This window comes from Phascolarctos cinereus, unplaced genomic scaffold (assembly GCF_003287225.1).
Source record: "Phascolarctos cinereus isolate Bilbo 61053 unplaced genomic scaffold, phaCin_HiC Scaffold_726;HRSCAF=1367, whole genome shotgun sequence".
Lineage (NCBI taxonomy): Eukaryota > Metazoa > Chordata > Mammalia > Diprotodontia > Phascolarctidae > Phascolarctos > Phascolarctos cinereus.
In genome coordinates this window covers 42,902,733-42,923,246 of record NW_027556098.1, presented here as the reverse complement: position 1 = coordinate 42,923,246, position 20,514 = coordinate 42,902,733, and the positions used below count along the sequence as shown (strand labels likewise).

The 20,514-nt window shown below is 39.8% G+C and overlaps 1 protein-coding gene and 1 pseudogene across 1 annotated transcript in view; one reads left to right on the top strand and one right to left on the bottom strand.

Annotated features, from left to right (window-relative positions):
• Positions 1 to 274: 274 nt before the first annotated feature.
• The window catches only part of PDXK (pyridoxal kinase), a 74,527-nt gene continuing 54,287 nt past the window's right edge, over positions 275 to 20,514 (top strand). Inside the window, exons 1-2 of the mRNA XM_020973883.2 lie at positions 275 to 751; positions 997 to 1,130. Coding sequence (XP_020829542.1) covers positions 1,044 to 1,130 — 87 coding nt within the window. The 5' untranslated portion in view covers positions 275 to 751; positions 997 to 1,043. The remainder of the gene's footprint in view (positions 752 to 996; positions 1,131 to 20,514) is intronic.
• On the bottom strand, positions 9,960 to 11,217 carry LOC144454204 (phosphatidylinositol-3,5-bisphosphate 3-phosphatase MTMR14 pseudogene; annotated as a pseudogene).

The window sequence follows — 20,514 nt, the reverse complement described above, 5'->3', positions numbered from 1 at the left end:
CATAAATAATTTTGTCTGAGGCAGTGGAAAGACAAGGCAAAGCGACGATAGGTAACTCTTGATAGAAACCAGCACAACACTAAAATAACCTGTATAATGCAACATTGCTATCTGGTTTTCTTTGCTCATTCATAAACTACGTACACGTAATTATGAATGTGTTTGGTCCAGGACGAAGCCCTTGCAATTTGCAAACCAGAGCGTGTGTAGACTCTGGCATCTGCAGAGGGGGAGGAGCACCAGCCATTGCAGCGCGAGGTTCACGATCGCCTCCTCCCCTCGCTGTCCTTAGGTTGCCTTGTTCGCAAGCCGGCTCAGATTTAATGATGTAAAAACGCAGGCTCAGGGGGAGGGGGGTGCTTTTGCGTATTCTGGAGAGAAACATGCGTGGGGTGTTTATTCCTTTGGGGGAACAGAACATGCGGGGGTGACCTGCTGCGCAGTGGGGGCGTCTGACGCGATGCCACGCGAGCGCGGGCCCGAGCCCTCCCCGCCGGGTCCCAAACGTCCAGAAGCTGGCTCAGAGTGAATGGTGTGAAACCGAGACTTAGGTGTCTGCGCGGATCGCCTGAGCCGGGCTCGGAGAGAGGCCCACCGAGCGTGCCACGGCCAACCGGAGAAGCGGGAGCCGCCGGCGACCCTTTGACCTTGGCTCCGGCCTACGTCACGCCCGCCAGCGACACCCCCAGCCCACGCCTGCCCGCCTCGCGCTCACAGCGGCTCCCGGCTTGGCCTCGGCTCCTTACTTCCGGTCTGTGCGCTCCGCCCCCTATTTCCCCGCCCCCCCGCCCGCCAGGACCCCGCCTCTTCTGCCTCGGTTACAGCTGCTGCGCTCATTGCTAGATCGCTGGTCGGCGCGGTCTTAACCTGGCGGAGCTCGCCTCTGTCCAGTAGCCTGGACCGGTCCGCGTCCAAGCCTGCCGGGGCTCTGTCCGGGTGGGCTGCCCGCGCTCTTGCTCCTGACGCTCTGTCTCTTTCTCCTCCCTCCTCATTCAGCCGACCTTAAGCCTCGGGTTTGCTGCTGCCCGGCGGAGCGGACCAGCATGGAGGAAGAGTGCAGGGTCCTGTCCATCCAGAGTCACGTCGTCCGAGGCTACGTGGGCAACCGAGCGGCCACTTTTCCGCTGCAAGTAAGGAGTGGGTGGAAGGGCGCGGAGGCTGGGGGAGAGTCTGCGTGGGAATGGGCTCTGGCTTCGTTTGCCTGGATGCCGCGGGGAGGTTCGGGGAGAATCCATTGGTTTGGGAGGCTGCAGGTGGGCGAGCCTGGAGACGCGATCGGGATCCCGCGACCCTCCCTCGGCATGTACGAGCACCCCCGGTCCACCCACCCTCCTCCTCTTTCCTTGGGAGTTTATGTAGCTAACTCTTTTGTCAGGATTGCTAATGATCTCTTAAGTGGTCTGGGCTTTGGAAGGGAGGTTGGGGCAGGGCAAGGCTTGACACCTAGAAGGCTAATTTTATATACATACATACACACACACACACACATACACACACACGCACACTCACATGTCTATCTACATTATAAATACACATCCTATATGTATATAGGAGGTTGGGGCAGAGCAAGGCAAGGCTTGACACAAGATTCATTTTATATGTATTTATGTACACACATGTCTATCTAGATTATAAATACACATCATATATATGTATAGGAGGTTGGGGCAGGGCAAGGCTTGACACTTAGAAGACATATGTATTTATATATGTCTATCTAGATTATAAATACACATCATATATGTATATGTATAGGAGGTTGGGGCAGGGCAAGGCAAGACCTGACATTTAGAAGACTCATTTTATATATTACATATATATTTATATATACATATATGTCTGTCTACACCAATTTATGCACTAATCAGAACACAGCACCCATGATAAAAACACATCATATGTGCATATGTATAAGAGATTGGGGCAAGACTTGACACTTGGAAGACTCATTATATGTATATGTGTGTGTATATACACAAATATGTGTACATCTACATTATAAATACACATATGTATAGGAGGTTGGAGCAGGGCAGGGCTTGACACTCAGAAGACTCATTTTATATATTTATATATACACATGTACATCTACACTAAATACACATCATATATGCATCTATATATGTATACTTATACATGTGTGGATGTATTCATATGTGTAGAGGTATAGGAGGTTGGGGCAGAGCAAGGCTAGTATCTTCTCTGTCCTTAGTTCTCGGGCAGCTCTTAGTTCTTAAGCAGACACTCTGTTGTTGTTCAGTCACTTTTCAGTTGTGCCTGTCTCTTCATGACCCCATTTGGGGTTTTCCTGACAAAGATACTGGAGTGATTTGCCATTTCCTTCTCCAGCTCATTTGACAGATGAGGAAACTGAGGCAAACAGGGTTAAGTGACTTGCCCAGACACCATGTCTGAGGCTAGGTTTGAACTCAGTTCTTCTTCCTCTATCCATTGTATCACCTAGTTGCCCCGAACAGACACTTAGAAGACCCCTAGTATACACTCTCACACACATACACACACACACACACACACACACATACATACATACATACACACATACATACATACATACATACATACATACATACATATCTAGGAGGCTGGGGCAGGCCAAGACTAGTATTATCTTCCCTGTCTTTAGTTGTCGAGAAGCACTCACTGAAACAGATTTAAGGATTGGGAAGGTACTAGCTATGAAGGGGGAAAAAAAAAGCTGTCATTGCACAAGCAATGTAAATTATACATTGTAATATATATATATAATGCCTATGTATAATGAGCCCATTATGGGAGCATGCTTGCAGACCAGAGTTGTGCAGAAAAGGATAATAAGATGTTTGAGAGATAGGATGTTGGAACGGTTTTTTTGGCTTTTTTATTTTGTTGGGAGAGCAGTAGTAGTAGTATAGTAAAAATGCTCTGCTAAGCAACTTATAAGCACTTTTCTTGGTGTGGGGAACAAGATAGAATTTAAGTATTTTTAAAAATAAAAACCCACTAGTGTTGATTGAATTAAGACAGATTTCTTGTCTTTTTTTTTTTGAGACAATCAGGGTTAACTGATTTGCCCAGAGTCACACAGTGAGTAAGTGTCTAAGGTCATATTTGAACTCAGGTCCTCCTGACTCCAGAGCCAGATCTCTGTCCACTGCACCACGTAGCTGCCCCGAATTAGGACATGTTTCCAAGATTCCTGCAGAGTGAAAACCTTAGTAAATAGAGATTGTTGCCTGTTCTTTTTACCTTTGTGAGAAGGTTCCTTTTCTTAAAGGAGTAATCATTTGCCTTAGGTATTTAGAGATTCTAAACAGGTTTTTGTTAGATGGAGGTTTTCTTTACTGATTTTATAGTAGATCAAATGTTCCTTCTCCTTAGGTGAATACAGAAAAAGCTTATTTATTTAAAAAAATGCAAATTAAAACAAAACAAAGTAGTGCCCTGGATCGTTTGGATTTTCCATAGGATAAGTCAGAAAGAAATGTTAAAAAGTGAAAAGAAAATGGGTGCATTTACTTTACCATGTTCTGTCTAGAGACTCAGTCTCTCTGTGAAGCTGCTGTATAATCTAGGGATTTTGAAGAAAAAAAAAGTACAAGAGGAAAGTCCAAATCATCTAAGTCTCTAAGATTTGGGTTTTTATTTGTCTTTTCATGAGGAAGTGAAGGAAGACAGCATAAAGTCAGGCATAGCTTGAGAATGAGATGGTGCAGATAGCTTGTGTTGATGCTGGTTGTTGATTTACCCCAGTGGCCTGTGCAAAAAAAAAAATTTCTAAGATTTTATTAATGATTTCCCTTTGTAGATTAAAGAATAGACTGAAATGAGGGGCATGGTTTATTGCTTTTGGTTTCATCCAAAAGCAAGTGCATGCATTTTTCTAGAGTTGCATTTGGTTTGTTTTCATGAATTTCATTTTAGGTACGTTGCATAGATGGTGCCAAAATCAATGTATTGAATCCATATATTTCCAGGAATCTTAATTTTGGTTCTGTTGCTGATTTCAAAATATTTTCTTTCTTTTGCTCTTTTTATGACTTGTGGGTATGCTAATTGTTTTCTGTAATACTTTCAAATTGCCAAATTGTTAGGGCATATCTTAGAGGTTGTGAGAGCACTCCATTACCATGGATAACTAAAGGTTTATATTCAGGAGGTATTTGACAACCATATTCTTCATCATGATGCTTACAGCAAGAGAACAAAGGGAAAAAAAAGAGGTAAAAGAGATCCTGGGGCTCGGTGATGTGGTCTCTTCAGGATGAGGGCCAGAATCAGAGATAAGTCAGCTCAATTTGGCATAATTTACCAGTGAGATGTTTAGGATACAATGATTAGAAAAGTTATTTCAGTAGCCTCTTTTGCATCTCCTCCCCATTCTCCTTCATACACTGTCAGAATAACCTTTCTCTTGAATAGGTCTGGTCCTGTCATTCCTTTGCTCAGATATCTTCAGTAATTTCCTCTTGCCTACAAAGTTGAGTATCCTTCACCAGGCATTGAAGGCCCTTTGCAATACAACTTTACACGATTCTGTGTATATGGTAGGAACTTAATAAATGTTGAGTTGCATAATTTTAATGACCAAGCTTATTCTTGAAGATGAGAAAATGCATCTTTCTCCCTGTTTTACAGAGGTAGAAAGGGGAGATGTTCTTATAGGAATATTGAATATGCTGTCAGATTCAAATATTAGGGTACTTTTGCTGAATTGCTATTTTTTCACTCTCCTTTATTCTTTGTTACGAGAGGATTCAGTGGGGGTAGATATATTTAGAAATTTTGTGAAGTCATTTTTCGGTTGTGTCCAACTTTCTATGACCCCATTTGGGGTTTTCTTGGCAGAGATACTGGAGTGGTTTGCTATTTCCTTCTCCAGCTCATTTGACAGATGAGGAAACTGAGGCAAAGAGTTAAGTGACTTGCCCAAGGTCACATAGCTAATAAGTGTCTGGGTCTGGATTTGAACTCATGAAGATTAGTCTTCTTGATTCCAAGCCCAATGCTCTATCCACTTCAACACCTAGCTGCCCCCATAAGCATTTGTTGTTGTTTGGTCATTTCAGTTGTGTCCAACTCTTCTGGGATCCCATTTTGGGGTTTTCTTGGCAAAGATACTAGAATGGTTTGCTATTTCCTTCTCCAGCTCATTTTTTGACAGGTGAGGAACTGAGGCAAACAGGGTTAAGAGACTTGCCCAGGGTCACATAGCTAGTTGGTGTCTGAGGCTGTATTAAGGTGATCTGAAAACAAAATATATCAATACAATTAAAAAATTAAATGATTGTTAAACTAAAATTGAATTTGTTTTCTGCCTATTCAAACAAACAAGTTAGAATATGCCATCCAAAAGGCCACTTTTCTTATAGAGTGCTGGCATAAAGCAAAAGGAATTTGAAGAAGAGAGAAATTGGTGAGGGCTGAAGCACTTGGGGAAAAGCTTCATGGTGCAACTGAGATTAGAGATAAACTTCATGCAGAACCTGGACTAGGGAGTAGGCAAGCCAGGTAGATGCCTAGAGTGGAATGCATTGGCAGTGCAATGAGGTATGCTTTGTATAATTGTGTATATTTTTAATAGCAGACAATTTTGTTCTATTTTTAAAAGTTATTTTCATTTTCAATTCTAAATTCTCTCCACCCCTCTCCCATCCTTTGAGAAAGCAAGAAATATAATACCCATTATATGTATGAAGTCATGCAAAACATTTTCATGTTAGCCATTTTGCAAAATTAAAAAAAAAAAGCAAGACAAAGAAGAAAAATTGGTTGTGCAAACCACCTGATACTAGAGCTTCATAGTATAATGGGCAAGTGCTGTGGACAATTGAACTTGTTTATAGTACTTATTTAATACTATATAGTACTATTTAGCAACAGATGTGTTAATTTTGTAAAGCAGTGACTTTATCACTTCTCATCTCTACTCTCCCTTGTACCCCCCCCCCAATTAATCCACTTAGTTCTGGGATTTTTCCCTTGGGTGGAGCTGTCCATGGAAGGTAAAACAATCACCCTATCCCTCTCTGCCCAAGTAGACCACCCAGTCATCTGCCCTGACAGTCAGAACAGGGCAGGACCTCAGGGTCATCTAGTGAAATCCCTTCATTTTACAAATGAGAAAACTCAAGGGAGGTTAAGTAACATGGCTAAAGTCACTCAGATAGTACCTTTGTAATAGTACCTCCAGTGCCTGGCATAGTATCTGGTACATAGTAGGCATTTAATCAAGTTTTGGTTAAGAGAGATAAGAACTGTACCTGTAATTATATTTGTGTCAGAAATTCCTAAATGAAAAGCTAGATAATAACAAATATGTTCAAACCCTGAGAGGATAGAGGGCATAAGGAGAAAAAAAAAGAGAACATACTCTTGTAGCTCAATCTGAACTTCAGTTGCTCTGTCATTTTTCAGTCATGTCCAATACCAGTGTTATGTAGAAAAATCTGTTGCTGTTGTTGAATTGTTTCAGTTGTGTCTGACTCTTTGTGATCTCATTTGGGGTTTTCTCGGCAAAGGTACTGGAGTGGTTTGCCATTTCCTTCTCCAGCTCATTTTATAGGTAAGGAACTGAGGCAAACAGGGTTAAGTGACTTGCCCAGGGTCACACAGCTAATAAGTGTGTGAGGCTGGATTTGAGCTCAGCTCTTCCTGACTCCAGGCCTAATACTCTATCCACTGTACCGCCAAATTGTTCAAAGTCAAATTTTTCATTTGTAATAACTAACCTCGTGTTTTTCCTCATTCCTTCAATAGCCCACATTATGGGTGCTTCATTTTTTTGTTAGTAATGTTTTAACTGGGAATTCTGGGACCTGGAGCAGATTTAGTTAGAGAGGGGAACAGGAGGGAGAAAGAGATTCTAGGATACGCCAAGGCAGTACATGCCCCATGTGTCATGGATCCCAACAGTGCAGAGACTGAGTGCAATTGTGCCATTGTGATGGTAGGAAAAAGTACCTTGGGAAGAGGATGGTGTGGGTCTTGGGCAGCACATTTCTTTCTGTCAGGGTACTAAAAACAGGTGGATGGAGGGAGACTGTTATTTGTTCCATGAGGTAGTCCTCTGTGAGGTAGTCCACTGGCCCTGTGCCATCTGCTGTAGGAAAAAAGCACCAACCCCATATGACAAAGCCCTGGGATAAAAGTCTAGTGGTCTCATGCTAGATATAGTTCTTCATGTTAGTAACTATATCAAACATAGAGTACTGATAAAAAGGTTTGATGAATTAGGCTGAAATTACTTGAGCACCTGACTACTGAACCAGATTGAAATATAATTGGACACGTTTAATAAAATATAATACAGCCTAAATCATGTTAATTTGTGGTTTTCTTCTATCACTTAGCATAGTGCTTGGTATGTAATAGGTGCTTAGTTGACTGGGACTATGAGGTGATGAATACAATAGGTCTATGGCAATGTCTGAGAGTTGTTACAAATGAAATGATAGGACTTGGCAAACTAATTGGAGGAGTGGAGCATAATACCTACATTATAAGCCTGGTGACTGGGGAGAATGAGACTGGAGGTCAGCAGAGAGGTAAGAGCTGGACAAATAGATCTGAAAATCATCTGTATAAAGAGGTTAATTGAATGCATGTGACCTGAGGAGATCACTAAGAAAAATAATAGAGGGAAAAGAAAAGAGGGCCCTGGATAGAGCCTTGGGGAACACCCATTCCCTAAGTGGGCTTGACCTGAATGAAGATCCAACAAAGGAGACTGAGAGTGGTCCAACAGGTCCAAGCAGGAGAGAACAGTGCTATGAAAACAGAAGAAAGCATCAAGAAAAGGGTGCGTCAAATCAAGAAGGGTGAAAATTATGCAACCAAGATTAGAAGGAAAGCAGAAAGGCCTTATTTCTCAAATATATGGAGAACTCAGTCAAATTTATAAGAGTACAAGTTGTTCCCCAGTTGATAAATGGTCAAAGGGATAAGAACAGGCAGTTCTCAGTGAAAAAATCAAATCTATCTGTAGTCATATAAAAAATGCTCTAAATCACTAACTGATGAGAGAAATGCAAATTAAAAAATCTCTGAAGTACCACCTCACACCTATCAGATTGACAGAAAAGAAAAATGATAAATGTTGGAGAGGATGTGGGAAAATTGGGACACTAATACATGTGGGTGGAGTTGTGAAAGGATCCAAACATTCTGGAGAGCAATTTGGAACTATGCCCAAAAGGCAATCAACTGCACATCCAGGAATACCACTACTAGATCTGTATCCCAAAGACATCATAAAAAAGGGAAAAGTACCTACATGTGCAAAAATATTTCTAGCAGCTCTTTTTGTGGTAGCAAAGAATTGGAAATTGAGGGGATGCCTATCAATTGGGGAATGGCTGAACAAGTTGTGGTATATGAATATAATGGAATACTGTTGAACTATAAGAAATGATGAGCAGTGGATTTAAGAAAACCTTGGAAGGACTTACATGAACTGATTCAAAATGAAATGAACGGAACCAGGAGAACATTGTACGCAGTAACAGCAACATTGTTTGATAATCAAATGTGATTGATTTAGCTCCTCAGCAATGCAGTGATCCAAGACAATTCCAAAAGATTCATATTGGAAAATGCTATCCATATCCAGAGAAAGAATTGATAGATTGTGAATGCGAATTGACACATACTATATTCACTTTGGATTTTGTGTGTGTGTGTGTGTGTGTGTGTTTTTCTTTTGTTTCTTCTTTCACAACATGACTAACATGGAAATATGTCTTATATGATTGCACATATATAACCTATGTCAAATTGCTTACCCACTTAGCGAAGAGAGGGAGGAGAAGACAGAAGGAGAAAATTTGGAACTCAAAATTTTGTAAAAAATGAATGTTAAAAATTATCTTTACATGTAATTGGGAAAAATATTTAAAATTTTAAAAAGAATGAAAATTGAGAAGACCATCGGATTTGGCAATAAAGCGATCATTGATAGCTTTGGAGAAAGAAAACAATTTCAGTTGAATGATCAGAAGCCAGGCTGCTGAGAGTTAAGAAGAGAATGACAGGAAAGCTAGTGGAAGCACCAATTGTCAGGAATTGCCAGGAAAGAGAAAAGAGATATAGGATGATAATTAGTGGTGATGGATGTATCAAGTGAGAATGGGGGAGATACAGACTTGTTTTAGGCATTAGGGAAGCAGGCAGTAGACAAGGAGAGATTGAAGATTAGTGATTGAACAACAGTGATATAGGAGAAGTCTGCTGGAAATTGTGGGATCACTTGTGCATATAGAGAGGGGTTTGCCTTAGCCAAGAAGGACCATTTCTTCATGTTAGGTGGGTGAAGGAGGGAATAGTAGCAGAAGGCATCTGAGCAATGTGAGATGAGAAAGAAGGGAAAGGGGCAAATGGTCTCAGTTTTTTCAGTGAAATATGAGGCAAAGTTCTCAGCTAAAGGGTGGAAGAGGAAGAGCTGCAGCAGGAATGTTCAGGGCTAATAGGCTTGGGAGAGAGTTGAGGGAGTCATGGTTTTTTGTTTGTTTGCTTTTATTTCCAACATTTTTAGTTGTTTGTGTCACAGTCACTTCATCTTAGGTTACCTGAACCTACAGCGATAAAAACAAAGGGACTCCTCTCAGAAATGCTTCCTGGACAGGGCTTCTCAGAACACTCAGTTTCCGGGTGAGGGATCAGCCAGGCTGAGGCTGGACAGAACTGGAAGTGTGTGTTGTGGGGTGCGGGGAAGGCCTTGCAGACAGGGCTAAGAAGACCCAAAAAGGGGATAGAGTCTAGTGGTCACAGAGGTTTACAGTTTTGCAGAGGCAGCCCAGTGGTGTCAGGAGACTCCCTAAGAGTCTGGGGGAAATCCTGCTATTTCAGGACTCCTCTAGTGGCTTAGCTGGGGATGGAGAGGGAGTAGAACAGTAGATTGTGTGAACCTGCAGTGATTCACAGAGTGCTGCTGAATAATGAGTCTTATTCCTCGTGGAAACTATTCAAGGAGACCCCCAGTGGCTCCCGAGGGTCTGAGTGTCATGGACTCGAGTTGAATGGACTTCTTCCAGCTTGGATTCCTGTTTGGTCAGTGCTGTAAATAGGCAGCTGTTAGGGAGCTTATCTGAGAAGCTGAAAGGTAAAGCCCATCACCATTTGCCAGCTGCCAGAACCTTTAGAGATGGAGGATCCAGGCAAGGAGTGGTCCTCTGATCTGGTTTTGGAAAACTCCAAAAACTGCTTCCTGTTTGGAAAAAGTTGCCGGAATGGTTAAAGAATGAGAAACTAGAAAACTTGCCTTCCACAGCCCCTTGATAGGAAGGCTTTCTGTCTTCTGATTATTGGGATGGCTTCAGGGCACAATCTGGGGAGAAGATATACAACTCGTCCTTCAAGTTGCCTGTGTCTGTGCTGCTGTCACGCTTGGGTCCCCAGATTTGTAGGGGAAGCTCTCAGTAGCTCCAGGGCAGCTGTCATCGATGAGAGAGAAGTCACTACTTAGGATGCTTGTGCTCCCTTCTTTTCAGGATACAGAGGTCATCTACAGTGAGACTGTGTCCCTGTCTGGAAAGTTCTTCCTTCTCTGTAACTTCAGAGCAGAGAACTTCTTAAAAGTGATGTGCTTCAAAAAACTGAAGCAGAAGAAGTTACATTTAGGCCAAACTTAACCTTTTTTGTTCTCCACCATCAGGTCAGAGATGTATCTGACTGATAAATTCTGAAGCAGTTTGATGTCATATCCTCTAGCCTTATCAAAAAGTTGATTATCAGCACTTTGAAGTATACAGCCATCCTCTGTAATATCCTCTGAATCTGCCTAAGCATCTTCTGAGCCCCCTGAGAAGATATAATTGTACCCAGTCCACCCATACAATTCACTCCATCCAGCCAGGGTTGCTGATCTGCCAATATGCTTGCCCTTGTAGAGGATGACTGGGCGGACAAAGGGCCCTCGGCCCAGGCCAGTCTGCTCACCTGCATGGTGCTTTCGAATGTGTTTTTCTCCTTTTCAGAGTTCTCATGCTTCCAGAACACAATGTACTAGGGATAGTGACTACAAATTTCTCCATTCACATGCTGGGTCACAATTCGTTTAACCTTGGTGTTGCCCACACCACTGCCAACATCCTTGGTTGGGGACTAGGTCTGGGAGAACTCCACCAGCTACCCCAGCTCGGGCTCCTGCATTAGGGAGTGTAAGGCGGAGGGAAGGATGGAATCATAAAAGTTATGAGCAGATAAAGCAGTTTCAGAGTTCATGAGCGTGAAATTAGAACATTTGTGGTGATGGCAAGATAGCTGAATTAGTATGAATGAACAGGTCATGGGGAAATAAGTTGAGAAACTGGAAAGTTAGGTCGCTGGGGGAGTATCAGTGTACATATTGAGGTTCCGTTGCATGAGCGCAAGTGCTCATAGTGGTTTGGGTGGTGGGAGAAAGAGTGTTAGATTGTTAGCCAGGCCCTGAAATCTTTGAGGGAGGAAGGGAGGTATGCCTGATGTACAAGAGTTACCAGAATCTTGATTGGGTGAATGATCCTCAAAGGAGGAGAGATTGCCTAGTGATGGTGGTAATGGGAGAGCCTGGAAGTGGTGATGGGGAGCAGAGAATATTGATACCCCCCCACCTTGACCAGTGAGTTGGGAATATGAATGAAACGTGGCAAGGAACCTTGGCTTAGGAATGAGCCAAATCTCCTTGAGTGCACAAAGATGTAGGGAGCAAGAAAGGAATAGGTTTGGAGTGGGTAGATACATTACTAATCCATCCATGTAGATCAGGCCTGCGGGCCATATGCAGCCTGCCAAAGGATTTCGGGTGGCCCTCGAAAAACGTAAAAGATGTAAAAGAAAGTAAAGATATAATGATGCTTTGTCCATACCTGGCTTAACCCCACCTTCCAGTAGTCACTATTGTGCCTGTCTTGTAACTTGGCAGGTGCATTGCCACTGTGCACTCTCTCTTGTTTGTCACATGAATTTTGGCAACCAACCATTGTCAGTCTGTCTCTAAAAACCTATTTGTGGTCTGAAGAAGGTTAGCCTGTTTTAATTTTGGCCCCTTCCTACTGCCCTGTTGTCCAGGTCTGCTGTAGAGGAAGTTTCTCTGCAAGAAGTCTATACTAAGAATTGTTCAACTGCATAGTGCAGGCACCCTGGTAACCTTCCAGAGTCTGGAGGAGAGGAGGCCACATTTCTTTTTGCTCATTCTCCTGTACCAAATAACCTAGTAAATTTCTTTCTAAAGCCATTTCAGATTTTGGGTTCTTGTTGTTCCTGTGAACAACACTACACTCCTTGATGTTTATATATTTGTTTTGATATTGGTATAATATAATTTCCATTCTTATCTCTTTTTTTTCATATCCATATTTCCTGTAGTCTCATCTGAAATCATAACTGCTACCCAGAATAGGCAGTTTTCTAAGGAAAGAAACCCAAACTATCAATAGCCCTTTGAAAAAATCCCGTGGAGATAGAGCCAAGATGGCAGAGTATAGACATGGCACTCACTTGAGCTTTCTCAAATTCCCTTCCAAACAATTTTAAAATAAAACCTCAAAACAAATTCTACAGTGGCAGAACCAACAAAAGGTCAGGGTGAAATTATTTTCCAGCCTAATACAACTTAGAAGGTCAGCAGAAAAGGTCTGTCTCACCATGGTGAGATTAGACTACAGTGTAGTGCGGGCTCGGTCCCTGGCAAGCCAGTGGTAGTCCTTGGTGACAATGGCTTCCAGAACTCTGAGCCATAGACAGTAGGAGGGTCAGATAACTGGTCAGGAGATTACAGGGACTCTTTGCTGAAACTGGGTGCAAGACTCTGTTATATTGCACATAACCAGTTCTGAGTCGTGATCCCAGGACAAGAAGAAACACTAGCACATTAGCCCTTACAGCTGCTTACAGATGCAGGGGCCCTGGTCACAGTTCCAGGGTGGAAAAGAGTGATTGGGGTTGGTCACAGACCACAACACAGGCCAAGAGAGTAATGACCACACTTCTCCTTGGATCAGGTCTGCACAACATTCGGTCCATGAAAGGATTTTGGTCAGCCTGCGAAAAATGTAGAGGATGTAAAACAGGCCTGCACAACATACCACCCATGGGCTACTTTGGTGGGCTGCAGGTGGCCCATGGGCCATCTGTTGTACAGGCCTGTCTTGGATCATACTACTTTGAAGGTTCCAAAATCCTATAGACCCACAGGCTTAGCTTTGAAAGCAGCAAGAAAGGCCCGAAGCTTTGGACAGTACCTCCTCCACACTGGGAGCCCAACTTTAACATAAAGGAAAAAATAAAGAATTATTTTGGAAAAGTGAGAAAACAGCAGAAAAAGGTCCTGACTATAAAAAATTACTGTGGTGACTTTCAAGATTGAAATGCAAACTCAGAAAACAAAATTGCTACATGCAAAGCCTCAAAGAAAAACGTGATTGGGGGCAGCTAGGTAGTGCAGTGGATAGAGCACTGGCCCTGGAGTCAGGAGGACCTGAGTTCAAATCCGGATTCAGACACATAACACTCACTAGCTGTGTGACTCTGGGCAAGTCACTTAACCCCAATTGCCTTACCAGAAAGAAAAAAGCAAAAAAAGAAAAATGTGATTGGTCATAGCACCCCCGCCCAAAAAAAAAATTCTTCGAAGAACTCAAAAAGAATTTTAAAAATCAAGTAAAGTAGAGGAAAAATTGGGAAAAAAATTTATGAAAAGAGAGTTAGCGACTTGGTAAAGAGGCAGAAAAAATACTGAAAATACCTTGAAAAAGAGAATCAACCAAATGTTAAAAGAGACACAAAAATCCATTGAAGAGAAGAATGTTTTAAAAATCAGCTAAGTGGAAAAAAGATGTACAAAAATTCACTGAAGGAAAGAACTCCTTAAAAAGTAAGATTTTTCGAGGGCAGTGAGGTTGTGCAGTGGATAGAAAACCGGTCCTGGATTCAGGAAGACCTGAGTTCAAATCCAGCCTCAGACACATAACACTTACTAGCTGTGTGACCCTGGGCAAGTCACTTAACCCTATTGCCTAGCCAAAAAAAAGAAAAAAGAAAAGAAAAAGTAAGATTATCCAAATTGAAAAGAGGTACAAAAGCTCCTTGAAGAAAATGATTCCTTAGAAATTAGAATTGAGCAAATGGAAGCTAACGATTACATGACACATCAAATAATCAAACAAAATCAAAAGGATAAAAAAAAGAAAATGTGAAATATTTCATTGGAAAAGCAATTGAAGTGGAAAAAAATCCAGGAGAGAGACTTTAAGAATTATTGGACTACCTGAATGTCATGATAAGAAAAAAATAGCCTAAACATTATATTTCAAGAAATGATGAAGGAAAACTGTCCTGACAGCCTAGAACAAGGGTAGAATAGAAATTTAAAGAATCCACTAATCACTTCCTGAAAGAGATCTCAAAATGAAATCTCCCAGGAATATTATTATTATTATATTTCAGAACTCCTAGGTGAAGGAGAAAATACTGCAAGCATCCAGGAAGAAACAGTGCAGGAGCAGCTAAGTGGCACAGTGGATAGAACACCGGTCCTGGAATCAGAGGACCTGAGTTCAAATTCAGCCTCAGACACTTGACACTTACTAGCTATATGACCCTGGGCAAGTCACTTAACCCCATTTCCTAGCCAAAAAAGAAAAAGAAACAATTCAAGTGTCATGGAGTCACAGTCAGGATGACACAAATTTAGCATCATCTACATTAAAGGATCAGAGGACTTGGAATATGATATTCTGGAGGGCAAAAGAGTGAGGATCACAACCAAGGATAAACTACCCAGCAAAACTGAATATAATCCTTCAGGGGAAAAATGGCTATTTAATGAGATAAGAGGGCTTTCAGACATTCCTGATTAAAAGACTAGAGCTATATAGAACATTTGACTTTCAAATACAAGACTCAAGAAAAGCAAAAAAAAAAGGTATAAACAGGAAAGAGAAATCATAAGGGATTCAATATGATTACTGTTTACATTCCTACAGGGGGAAGATGATACTTATAACTGCTAAAAACTATGATTATTAGGGCAGTTAGAAGTATACACAGACAGAGGGCATGAGTATGACTTGACTATGATGGGATGACTTCAAAAAAATAAAATTAAGGGTAAGAAAGAAGAATGGATGGGGAAAGGGGAAGGGAGAAGTAGAATGGGGTAAATTAGTTCACATAGAAAGGATGAGAAAGGAAGAACTTTTACAGTGGAGGGAAAATGGGAGTGGGTGGGCACTGCTTGAACCATACTCTCATCGGAATTGGGTCAAAGAAGGAATAACATACACACTCAGGTAGAAATCTATCTTAACCTGCAGAGAAGTAGGAGGGGTGCTAATAGAAGAGAGGGCAGATTGGGGGAGACAGTAGTCAGAAGGATGAAAGGAGAGAGAAGGATAAATGGAGAAAAATTGGATGGAGGGAAATACGCAGTAATCATAACTGAATGTGAACAGGGTGAACTCACCTATGAAACAGAATTGGATAGCAGAGTGTATTAAAAACCAGAATCCAATAATATGTTGTTTTTAAGAAACACACTTGAAGTAGAGAGGCACATACACAGAGTTAAAATAAGGGGCTGGAGCAGAATCTATTATGTTTCAGCTGAAGGAAAAAAAAGGAGGAGTAGCAATTGTTAACAAGATTTTTACTGAGCCTGTGTAACCTGGTAATGATGAAACAGCAGGCCAGAGACAAAGTGCCAGTAATCAAGCAGAAATCTAATTAGTTTCATTATGAAGAGCAGATGTGCAAATTAGGAATTCTCCTGATCAGAATTCCACCTTGCTGAAGTGAAAGCAGAGATTATATACATAAATCACAACTGGGAAAGAGGAGGGGGAAGATGGATTACAAATAACTGTTTCTCAGGGTCTGAGTGGTTTCCCATGAGAAGCCCACAATATAGGTGTTCTGGAGTTCTATGGGAACCTTATTATTTCAGGTCCTTGGGGGTCATTGGTGGGTCACAGGACTAGAGTTCTGTGACAAGAGCAGATTCTACAATCTTTGATTCACTCCACTGAAGGTATACGGCACAAGAATGCAGTGATTGTGAGAGTGTTTTCAAGGTTTGATTGATGATTTCAGGCTTCTGACTCATAAGCCAGATGAGGCAATTCTGAAAAATCTAAATTATTAGTATATTCATTACACATACATCAGTATGAAAATCATAATTCCCTTCACACAATTGTGATCTAAGACAAAGAAAAAGCCAAAATAGATCTAATTAAAAGAGATAAGCAGGGAAACTACATTTTGCTAAAAGATAATGGGCATAGACAATGAAGCAATAGCAGTATTGAACATATGCACTAAATAGTATAGCATCCAAATTCTTTAAAAAAAAATTTTAATAGTATTTTATTTTTTCCCCAATTTTATGTAAAGACAATTTTAGCATTCATTTTTATAAAATTTTGAGTTCCAAATTTTTCTCCCTCCTTCCTAAAACAGTAAGCAACTTGATGTAAGTTATATATTTAGTATTCAGATTCTTAAAGGAAAAGTTAAATGAGTTACAGGAGGAAATAAAACTGTGTTAGTGGGGGACCTTAACTTTCCCCTCTCAGCACTAGGTAAATCTAATTAAAAAAAATAATAAACAAGAAGGAAATTAAGGAGATGAATAGAATTTTAGAAAAGTTAGATATGATAGACCTCTGGAAAAAATGAATGGAAATTGAAAGAAATTTATCTTTTTCTTAGCAGTACATGGCACCTGCACAAAAGTTGATTATGTATTAGGGCATAAAAACTTCACAATCAAATGCAGGAAAGCAGAAATATCAAATGAATCCTTTTCAGACTACAATGCAATAAAAATTACATTCAATAAGGCGTTTGAGGAAACAAATTATAAATTAATTGGAAACTATCCTAATCCTAAAGAATGAGTGGGTCAAAGAACAAATCATAGAAAATCAATTTTATTAAAGAGGATGACAACAGTGATACAATATACCAGAATTTATGGGATGTAGCCAATGCCGTTCTTAGGAAAAATTTTTATATCTCTAAATGTTAACATCAATAAAAATAGGGCATACAACTGAAAAAAGCTAGGAAGAGAACAAATTAAAAATTCCCAATTAAACACCAAATTGGAAATACTGAAAATCAAAGTAGTGGTTTATAAAATTGAAAGTCAGAAAACCATTGAACTAATAAATAAAACTAGGAGCTGGTTTTATGAAAAATAAAATAAAATAAATTATTGACTAATTTGTAAAAAAAAAAAAAGAAAGAAGAAAGAAGAAAACCAGATTATCAGTATCAAAAATGAAAAGGGCAAATTCATCACCAATGAAGATGAAATTAAAGCAATTATTAGGAAATATTTTGTCTAATTATATGCCACTCAATCTGACAATGTAAGTGAAGTGGATGATTATTTATAAAAATGTAAATTGCCCAGATTAACAGAAGAGGAAATAGAAAACTTAAATAATTCCACCTTAGGAAAAGAAATTGAATAAACCATCCCTGAGCTCCCTAAAAAAAATCCCCAGGACCAGATGGATTTACAAGTGAATTCTACCAAACATGTAAAGAACAATTAATTCCAATACCATATAAACTTTGGAAAAATAGGCAAAGGAGTCCTATCATATTCCTTTTACAACATAAATATGGTGCTGATACCTAAAGAGCAAAAACAGAGAAAAAAATTATAGACCAATTTCCCTAATATTGATATAAAAATTTTAAATGAAATACTAGCAAGTAGATTACAGCAGTTTATTGCAAAAGTCATACACAATGACCAGGTGGGATTTATACCAGGAATGCAGGGCTGGTTCAGTATGAAGAAAATTATCATCATAATTGGCCATATCAATAACAAAACCAACAAAATCATGTGATTATCTCTATAGGTGCAGAAAAAGCCTTTTGACAAAATAGAACACTTATTCTTATTAAAAACACTGGAAACCATAGAGTAAATGGAGTTTTCCTTAAAATGATAAGTATTATCTAGCTAAAACTATCAGTAAACATTATCTGTAAATGTAATAAGCTGTGAGCCTTTCCAGTAAGATCAGGGGTAAGCAAGGGTGCCCATCATCACCACTATTATTCAATATTGGTCTAGAACTGCCAGTTATAGCAATAACACTAGAAAAAGAAATTGAAGGAATTAGAATAGGCAAAGAAGAAACAAGCTATCACTCTTTGCAGATCTTATGATGATATACTTAAGAGAATCCTAGATAATCTACTAAAAAAACTAGTTGAAAGAATCCAAAATAAATCATCAGCATTTCTATATATTACCAACAAAGTCTAGCAGCAAGAGACAGAAAGAGAAATTCCATTTAAAATGACAATAGACAGTATGAAGTACTTGGGAGTCTACTTGCCAAGACAAACCCAAGAATGATATGAAAACAATTATAAAACACTTCACACAAAGTCAGATCTAAACAGTTGGAGAAATATTAATTGCTCTTAGGTAGATTGAACCAATATTATAAAAATGACAATTCTACCTAAATTCATTTATTTGTTTAGTGCCACACAAATCAAACTACCAAAAAATATTTTACAGAGCTAGAAAAAATAACAAAATTCAGATGATATAAAAGGACAATAAATCTTTGAGGGATTGTCTGAAAAGGGATACATTAATGCACTGTTTTTGGAGCTGTGAATTGTTCATTAATCCTGTGTAGTAGAGAAGTGGCAATTAAAGCATCTCTGAGGTTCCACATCACACAGATCAGATTGGCAAAGATGACAAAAATGAATAATGAAAAAGATTATAGGTTCAATAGTTTTGGGTTTTTTTGTTGTGTTTTTTTTTTTGCGAGGCAGTTGGGGTTAAGGGACTTGTGCAGAGTCACACAGCTAGTGAGTATCATGTGTCTGAGTTCGGATTTGAACTCAGGTCCTCCTGATTCTAGGGCCAGTGTTCTATCCAGTGCACCACCTAGCTGCCCAAGGAGGTTCAATGGGAAAAGAGGCATATTAATGCATTATTGTTGAACCTGTGAATTATTCTAGTTATTGTGAAAAGCAATTTTGAACTATATAAATATACATATGCATATATAAAGCAGATAGAATATATGTATATACATATATATCATATATATATATATTTAAAGCAGATAGAGTGTAAAGCAGATAGATATCGTGATATGGTGCTGGGCCTGAGTTCACAACTGGTGTCAGTTAGCCTCACGAGCTGTATGACCTTGGGCAAGTAATTTAATCTCTCTTTGCCTTAGTTTCCTTATCTGTAAAATGGGGATGATAACAGCACCTACCCCATGGTTGTTATGAGGCTCAGATGAGATAATATTTGCAGAGCCTAGTGCCTAGAACATAGAAGGTGCTATGAGATGATATTTGTAGAGCCTAGTACCTAGAACATGGAAGGTGCTGTGTGTCAATTGATAAGAACATTTATCAAGCACCTATGTGCCACGTACTGTGCTGAGTCTTGGGGATACAAAAATAAGCAAAAAACAGACCCCACCCCCAAAGAAGACAATATGCAAATAAATACATGAAAAGCAAGCTATGTACAAGATAAATAAGATGTAATCACTAAAGATAGGTAGTAGAATTTAGAGGGATTGGGGAAGGCTTCCAGTAAAAGATGGTATTTTAGTAGTTGGTGAATAAATGCTGTTATTATTATTATATCCAAAAAACTGCTGAACTGGCATGCTCACTGCTTGGCCTTTACTCCAGAGAGAGAAGAAAGGAAAAAGACCATGTGTACAAAAACATTTATAGCAGTTCTTTTTGTGGTAGCAAAGAACTGGAAACCAAGGGGATATCCATCTTTGGGGAATGGCTGAACAAATTATGGTATATAAATGTAATGGAATACTGTTATGTCATAAGAATGATGAAAGGGTGGTTTTAGAAAAAACTTGGGTCATTTGTATAAACTGATGCAGAATGAAATGAAGAGAAGCAAGAAAAAAATTACGTAAGAGTAAAATTATAAAGAACTTTGAAAGATTTAAGTACTCTGGTCAATGTAGTGACTGGTCCTAATTCCAAAGAAACCACAACGAAGTAAGCATGCTACCCAACCTCCAGGCAGAAAGGTGACTGACATAGAGTTTAGTTTGAGATGTATGTTTTTGGACATGGCCAATTCAAGAATGTGTTTGCTTGAGTATGTATGCTCAAAACAGGTTTTGTTTTCATTTTTTTCCCCCCAGTGGGTAGGAAGGTAAGGGAGAGTGTGTATATATATGTGTATATGTGTGTGTGTGTGTGTGTGTGTGTGTGTGTATTTTTTTTTTAATTGAAAGAAAATTAAATTTATTTGGAAAGGCATGTTGTGGCCAGGTTGTAAAGGCTTTAAAAACTAAATTGAGGACATTCTATTTTATCTTGAAAACAATAATATATACTGAATTATATTGAGTAGAGAGTGTCATAGTCACTTCTGCTCTTAAGGAAATTGCTTTGGCAACAGTGTATAGGATGGTGAGAAAATTGATGCAGGGAGGCTAATTAGCTGAAGCTGCAGTGGCTTGAGTAGCTGTTGCATTACTCTTGGTTAGAGATTAT